This window comes from Pistacia vera, unplaced genomic scaffold (genome assembly GCF_008641045.1).
Source record: "Pistacia vera cultivar Batoury unplaced genomic scaffold, PisVer_v2 Contig507, whole genome shotgun sequence".
NCBI classification, from domain to species: domain Eukaryota; kingdom Viridiplantae; phylum Streptophyta; class Magnoliopsida; order Sapindales; family Anacardiaceae; genus Pistacia; species Pistacia vera.
In genome coordinates, this window is record NW_022196343.1 from 994,554 (window position 1) to 1,003,100 (window position 8,547).

The window sequence follows — 8,547 nt, forward strand, 5'->3', positions numbered from 1 at the left end:
TGCTTGATGCTAAAAATTCGCGTTTGAGCTCAGGCTCACTAAAAAAACTCTTCAATTCTCCATTTTTCCCTTTCCTAATCGTGCTTTTTGAGCTCGAGCTTGTCAAGTCGAAATCTGGTGAGCTCGACATTGTAGCCGAGTCGAGCTCAAGCCACTAGCAAGCGACGGCTTAACTGGACTGACACTCCTGGTTCGAATGATGGTAACAAGAGTGATTTTGGGTGAAAGAATCACCAGAAAATGATGAAAAACATCGGGGCCGCCTCCTGCTAAAATGCGTCGGAGCACTGTTAAAATTATTTTGAAAATTTTATTTTGACTGTTACATTAAACAATTTTCCATTACTTTAAGAGTGGGAATTTAGAATTTATGAAACCAATGATAGAAATTTGCCATTTAGCTAGTCTTTGGGTGGCAACATGTCCTTTGATCAAGATTAAATGATTGAACATTATAAAACAATTCATCAAATTCCAAAAGTTAAAAATGACCGAAGAAGAAAATTCATTTAGCTTGCCAACTAGATTGATATACAAGACCAAAACAGTAGGTTAAACGTAACATCTTTTATTTCATCGTTTGTCCTTGATAGCATTTCAATATATCTAAGACTGAATACATAAATCTCGTACCTAAAAATTTATTAATATCATTTTGCTTCAATGATGCTAGGGTTTATATACATTTTTTTTTTCTTTTTTTAACCCTAAATTATTAACCCTTACGAAGAGAGCAACGACTTAATTTGATGTAGCAATTTCGATGCTTTGGCTTCATCATCATCTCCTTCATCTTTAGAGAGTGGAGATGCCCATTCCTGGTAAAGATGAACACTGCCGGTGAAGTCTGTGAAGAGTCCGTCAACTCCGATTTTGTTAAACCAGTAGTTGTACTCTTGATACGGATCTTGATGAAAATCAAAGTGTAAGAAAATGTTTTCATTCCTGAAAGTGTACGGGTGCACCTGCATTTTGAATTTACCATGAACAAATTGCAATTCAGCTCTTCAAGTGTATAGATGAACAAAGAACTAAATCAAGAGGAAACAGTTATGAAATCGCGGTAAAACAGAATTTGAAAGAAAGAACAAGTTAAAAACAAAAACAAAAAATCAAAATGAGATTATATAAGGTGAGTGTATCTTGACTTATTTTTTAACTTAAATTTTACAACACCAGCCATTGAATACAATCCAATGTTTAATTAAACTTGGAATACATTTGCCAGAGGTAAAGAAAAGATGAGTTCTGTTCTCCTCTACCCAATACACATATATATATACAACCATCACATATGCTAAAAACTTCAAAAATTAGCTTTCTGGAGATAGGAAAGTGAAATAATGAAAAACAAACCCAGATACATTATCCTAATGCAACAATGCAAATATTGAAGCAAAGATCTCAAAAATATGACTTAACCATAAAAGTTTTAGATCATGTTGATAATCTGCAAACTACAATTATAGAGAACTTTACCTGTAAGTCACGGGCATGTGCTTTGGCGACAAGATCAGTTGGAGTCTGCAAATAATTATTTATCAAAGGAACTACAGTATCCTTCCAAGGTCCGATGCCCACAACATATTCCTTAATATAGTCAAGATAAGCATCGGAAGTGATGTCCCAGTATGTCTGCAAATCACAGGGGCATAGTCTTCCATCAGATATTTACAGTTTAAAATGATTCAGAATGAAACAGAGACGACATATAAAACGGAGACAGTAATCAAAAGCATAAACGTCTAATCTAAAGCTGCAGTTCATGAACACAGAAAAGGTCCAGTCCAAATGTCCAATGTATCTCAATTATGAAAAGTGAACAGATCATATCATAAAATTCGTCCAATTAAGATACTTCAAATTAATTTGGATTGATCCAAGCATCACATTGCATAATTTGTCGACACTTTTCAGGAAACTCATTCCACATGAATTCAAAACAAAATATAGCTTATATACAAAATAAGTTCTAGAAGGTAAGGTAGTCTATTACAAACCTGTTTAGTGTCTTCAGTTAGAGTGGTGATATCATCAATCAAGAAGATTTTGGGCAAGTCTGTTAGATTTGATACATATACAAGTGAAGTTGGAGCAAAGGATTGGATAAATGCAGGTTGCTTCAACCAATCTTTTGACAAATACGAACCGTGGTATCCATACTTCTTAAGTGTATCCACAAACTTGTCCTCAAATTTCTTACCATCGTGCCATTTCACCTGTTGAAGGAATCAATTTATAATTAGTACTAGTAAACAATTCTAAAAATTAACGCAGCAGTTATTCACTCCATACAAATATCTTTGCAAAAGATGGGAAGACCGAAAGAGTAAAGAAAGATGCATGTTTTTAAACTCAATACAATTCAAAGCAATCATACTTTTGCCTGGACAACTGTTTTTTGTGACAGCTTGAAGGAGAAAATAACTCACATGCTGATTGATAAATACTGGATTTTTTATCTCTGGGTATATTCCAACAACTCTTGGCGCATCCAATGCAATTGAAATGTACTCTTCAAATGTAATAATCGAAAATTTTCCTGAGCAACACACACAAAAAATAAACTTAATTATCGTTATTTTTTCTCAAAGTCAATAAATTTCTTGTATACTCTCGAAAAGAGCTTGAAACGTACAATATTGTGATGAACAATTATAGCATATAATTTTTAACAGGATTTAATGATTATAAAGCTGTGAACCCACAACGAGAAGTTTTTGGAATTTCAATTTTTGGGGCCCATGAAAAATGAAGGAAATGCAAATCAACTAATTGATCATAGAATTGTTGAACTAGATGTCAGATGTCACAGGTCAAGTGAAGGGCATACAAGACAATTATTATATCCTAAATCCTTTACACTAGAGTACAAAGTCCAAAGGTGCCAAATTAAATACTACAAGTTTTTTTTGATAAAAAAATTTAGACACTTTCCTCTTTTGATGATCTTTAGAACAATGAGAAATTATCGCGTCCACTGATATTTAAGATACTCAAAGAAACAATTGTCAGCCAGCTATGCATATCTGTACTGTGCAAGCAGGAGTGTTGTTATATCTGGGCAAGACCACATCTTCATTGGCAATAAAAGACTATATTCCTTGCTGTATTTAGTTAAATGCAAATTATATTATGTACTAGAACAGAAATAACTTTGACTTGAACCAGTGGATATTATATATGGAATATGAAGAAATTCACATAAATGAAACTGGGAGAGTTACTAACCGTTGTATTGTTGATCCCGGAATTTGTACCTCTGATTCACTCTTAATGTCTTCAGTTCTTGCAGTGTGAAATCAACTGCATCGGTTGGAACAATTTTGAAATTTGAATCAAAACCTTAAACAACTGCAACTTTTATAGAGTTCAATACAAAATGAATGACTACAATGACAGTTTTACAAACACATACAAACTGCAAAACTTCCATTCGTCTGCTAATGCGCTAAGACTAGTCAAATACCCAGCAACATAACATGATCATATTCAGGTGCGATCAGAAAGCATGAGATAAAGGAAGTAGGAAGAACAGATTCCATACCAACGAAAAAGCCGGTGGTGTTGACCCCTTGAACCTCATAGGTTGTTTTACGATTTGCAAACTCCTTGTGATTCGCAATGTCAGTGGTGTCATCAAGAATAACGTCATGGCTGCATATAAGAACACCATCTTTTGAAGAAAGAATGTCTGTTTCTATGAAGTCTGTGCCCTCTTCAATAGCTCTCTGCAAGACGCAGTCATTATATATTCATGATCAAATGGCAGAAGCAAGATACTTCTTTACCTCTAATCTACTAGCTGATAAGCCATCTAAAATGATTAAAAAAGTAACTAAAATAGATACATTAACAAACAGATGACGTTTTTAATCAACATAGAAGTGCTTTGGGCTCTCCATTATAATTACATGGCATCTTCTATTTCCCTCACTCCAAAAGAAGGAAAAAAGAAAGTAGAACACGGAGAAGAAATTACACAGCACATAAATCATTAAATGGGCATGCCAACACATACCAAGTATGCAGCAGCAGTTTCTTCAGGAAACTCTCCATTTGAACCTCGGTGAGCAATGTTATACGGTCGAGATGTTTGTAGAGGCTGTCTCTCGCCATTACTGATTTTACTTGGAAGTGGATATAGAGGTCTTGCAGTGCACCCAACAACAAGTAACAGAAAGAACAGAGGGGGAAAGCCTGCCAATGCCATCATTCCAAATGAATCCATCAATTATATTCTACCTAAAAGTGGACTACTGATTGATATGATTATATAAGCACAGCAGCCTAATATGATTATTCTACCCCCTCCCAAATATCTGCATTAATCACAGAAAATCACGGAGTTCTATTTAACATTATTCAGAGTGGAAAATATCTACAACAAAGCAATGTCATTATTTAGCCCAATGTTATCAAATGATTACTTTTCTAGTTTTGTAACATCAAAAGGCAACACTAAGAAGCCTTATTGCTTCCTGGTTATAAGAAACTGTAGAGCCTGCCTATATCTTTGCATAGATACACAAACCAAAATGCGGCCTCACTGCTATAAGCAATCAGAATACATACTATGAAATATATCTATAATTCTTAGAATAGAAAGACGGCACCACAATTCAGAAAAAAAGTCCATCACCTTATAAAACCAAAAAATAACAAATACACATTCATCTAAATGATACATTGTCCTATCATTATGACACGTTCGATATCTGCCGAATTGAAGAAAGCATCAAAGCATACAGCAGTCAAAGATCTTCTGCCATTGTTTGTTCAGCATTTCATAACATATCATGCTCTGTCAATGTACTTTGGAAACTATGATCAAGTGATGCAGAAACAATTTAGATTTATAAGAAAAATTAAACAAAAAATTATCAATTGGTCTTGGCAGAAACTCAATCAAGAACTCATATAAATACCTAAAAATTCAACGAGAGAATCTAAAATTTTAAATGACAAAGAACCAAGGGACATGGAAATCTAATATCAATATCAAACTACAAAACAAACTGCAAAACAGACAAAATAAAAAACCTCATAAAATCATTCACACACACACACACACATATACATATATAATGTAATAAAAGAATTGCCAACGAACAAAATTAAACTACAAAAAAGCAGCAAACCCAGAATCCTCAATGCCGTTTAAACATAACATATCCAATCAAAACACAAAGAGAAGAAAATCCCAGAAAGCATAAATCCAAACTAGAAACAAGAAAATGACTGAAAAATCTTTAGAACTTTTGAAAGTAAAGATTTTGAAGCTTACTGGTGAAACCTAAACCCATGGCCTTTCCCTTGGTTCTTAATCTTTCAGGAGTGTTTTCTCCACTCTAGTTTGTTCCACCGAGGTTACGGGCCATCTTCATATCAATAATGATGAAGAAAGCCGCAACGTATCGGATACCAAAGCCTTGAATATCGTGTTAAAGGGCAGAATATGCTAAAAAAGATGCTATTTTGACTTCAAAAAAAAAAAANTGTTGCTTGGAAATGGTCTGTGAATGCTAAGAATCTGAGTGCGATGAATCAAGATCAGCCAGCTTCATGTCCATTAGCTCTTGAAAGCAGATCTGTTGGCCTAGAAGGTTTTTGGGAACACACTACATCTAGAGGGGTTTGTCGCCCTCATCATGTGAAGGAAGGCATTTTGGCCTCTGATCAAAATGGTGAGGAAGGATGCGACGCTACTGCAAACTAGTCTTTGGAGAATCCGCCTTCATCTAAAAAAAAAGCCCAAAGTTGGCCAAGCAATGCTGAATCCTACGCCTCCCAACACCAAGGAGCATGTCGCGATGGTGGAAGAGTAGGTCCTTTGTTCCTTGTCGGGTCTTAACCTGGATCCTAGCCCAATTATTGGTGACCTGTTCTAGCCCAATCCCCATCTCTCCCTCCAAGTTATGGGTAGCCCAATCTAAGTGTGACCCAAGCCCAACAGTCTTATGCTTCTTGCTCTTATGGAGCCACGTCTGAAGCCTTCAAGCCCTTCACTTTTGGAGCTTCTTCTCTTAATATGACGCCTCCTCCAACTACTGGACGTGAAGTTCCAATTTTCAGCTTTGGACTCAACCGTTCCCATCCTTCTTCTTCTATAGGTCATAGGCCCTTGAGCAATGGTGGAATGGCAAAAGGAATAAGTAAATTAGGAGCTCGTAAAAATCATGCAGGACCTAATGTTTCTTCTTCTGGATTTGCAGCTTTAGGACAAATGACTGCTAGCCCAAATATTTTTGGCCATCCTCTGCATCCTAAAGGTAAATGTTCATGGGCTCATGTCACGATAGCAAGCCAGTCTAGAGGAAAAACACCACTACTCTTTCATGCTCCTGAGTTCTTATCAGAAGGTGTTGTTGTTGTTAACCTCCCAATCTCTGTATGTATTGAATGACATAAGAAGTTGGCAAATTGTCTTGTGGGATCATTCATTAAAAAGAAACTGCCCTTCCCTGTTGTTCAAAATATTACTATGCGTCTCTAGAAAACAGACAGTATCTTTGAAGTTATGATGAATGATAAGGGGTTTTATTTTTTTTTAAATTCACTGATGAAAATCTTATGGTGAAATGCATTGAGGATGGCCATTGGTTACTGCAGAACATGCCTATCTTGTTGCAATGGTGGTGTCCTAGTATGGTCCTTAACAAAGAATCACCTAGATTTATTCCACTATGGTTCAAGTTATTTGATCTACCTATGGAATGTTGGAACCATGATGCATTAAGCTTTATTACTAGTGGTATTGGAAAGTTATTGGCTCTCGATAGAATTACTAAAGATACATGCACTCGTGGGGCTGGTAGAATTGGGTTTGCTCGTGTCCTCATTGAAGTGATGCTACTCGTAAACTTCCGAAAATGGTGCGTGTGTGCCTTCCTCTGGAGGATTCTAATAAACCTCTCTCTGTGGATGTTAGAGTTGAGTACCAATGGAGACCATCCCAATGTGATAAGTGCCAAATGTTCAGCCATAGAGTCTTTTCTTGCCCTCTGCAAGTCCAATAGTCGTCCTTGGTACATATTGAATCTCCTCCTAAGGAAACAATTGATAGTGAAGGGTTTCAATCTATGGCTAAGAAAAATAAAGGTAAACGTCTGTCTATGCCTACTAATCAAGTTATTTCTCCTGTTAATATAACTTCCCCTACACCCCCAAAGTCCCCATCTTTGTAGGATACTCCTACACAGGATAATGTTATGAACCAGAATCCTTTCCATTATCTCTTTGATTAGTATGAGGATCACCACACTATGGCTTCCTGTCCACCTACGAACAACCCTTCGGATGATCCTAATGAACAGGAGATGCATGCCTCCAATGTGGAAGATGATCCTTCCTCTATGGCCCACTATTTGCAGGAAAATGATAAGCTCTTGGTTGTGAATGGTAGTGCAAATGGCAAGAAAGCTAGGACCACTTCTTCTCCTCCATCTCCTAAACATGATTAATTTAGGCTACTGGAACATTCTAGGTTTTAACCAACTGCTCAAACAAAAGGAAGCTCAGCTCTTCCTCAATAAGAGACAAATTGGGCTCTATGCTCTCTTGGAAACCAGAGTCTCGTTGTCCAATTGTGATGCTATTTTCAATAGTGTTTTTCATAACTGGAAGTAGGAATCTTATTTTTCCTTATGTTCCCGGGGATGCAGAATTGTCCTTGGCTGGAACCCTGATATCTACTCTATTAATATTTGTGGAAAGACTAATCAAGTTATCCATTGTCATGTGAAAATGATTGATGGCTTTCTCTCCTTTTTTTTCCTCTTTTGTTTATGTAGCTAATAATTACTTGGAGCGCCATGATCGTTGGAATTATCTTATCCGTTTTAAGCTAGATATACGTTCTTCTCCATGGTTAATTTTAGGAGACTTTAATGTTGTCTGTGACTGTAGTGAAAGTTTGGGGGGTACCTCTTCTGTTTCATCTGGAATGAGAGATTTTTGTCTTTGTCTAGATAGGTTGGAAATTGATGATACTAATCAAGTAGGATTATCTTTTACATGGAACGGCATGGAACTGATGGAATTCTGAGAAAGCTTGATCGGGTCATGGGAAACTTACCTTTTGCTGAAGCTTTCCCTCGACTTATGCTTTTTTCTATCCCCAAGGCATCAATGATCACTGCCCCTCTGTTACTTTTTTCCCTTAAAGTTTCCCTTTCAAGCCTCGGTCGTTCAAGTTCTTCAACCTTCTTTTTTTAAACAAGAGTTTCTCTCGACAGTTAAACAGGTATGGGATTCTTTTATGCAGGTAACCCAATGTTCTCCTTGGTTATGAAGCTCAAAGCTCTTAAGCCTTGTATTAGGAGACTCAAAAGACAGGTTGCAAATGTTGAACAGAAAGTCTTGATTTTAAGAAAAGAGGTTGAGCAACTCCAACGTGCGATTGTTCTCAAGCCTTATAATCGAGATCTTTGAGCCTATGAAGCTGCCTTTTCGATAGCTTGTAATGCTACTCTGTTGGATGAAAAACGATTTTTAAAACAAAAAGCAACAATTCATTGGCTCAATGTTGGTGACAATAACTCTTCT

General features: G+C 36.5%; 1 protein-coding gene across 1 annotated transcript; it reads right to left on the minus strand.

The window, feature by feature from the left end:
- Positions 1–549: 549 nt before the first annotated feature.
- On the minus strand, positions 550–5,484 carry LOC116105953 (glycerophosphodiester phosphodiesterase GDPD6-like). The gene is made up of 8 exons (XM_031392315.1): positions 5,288–5,484; positions 4,022–4,200; positions 3,548–3,731; positions 3,232–3,306; positions 2,433–2,542; positions 2,001–2,219; positions 1,480–1,635; positions 550–965 (listed from the first exon to the last, which is right to left on the minus strand). Exons 1-8 carry the CDS (start codon positions 5,304–5,306, stop codon positions 723–725), a joined length of 1,185 nt encoding a protein of 394 aa, XP_031248175.1. The 5' UTR covers positions 5,307–5,484; the 3' UTR covers positions 550–722.
- Between the last annotated feature and the right edge of the window lie 3,063 nt (positions 5,485–8,547).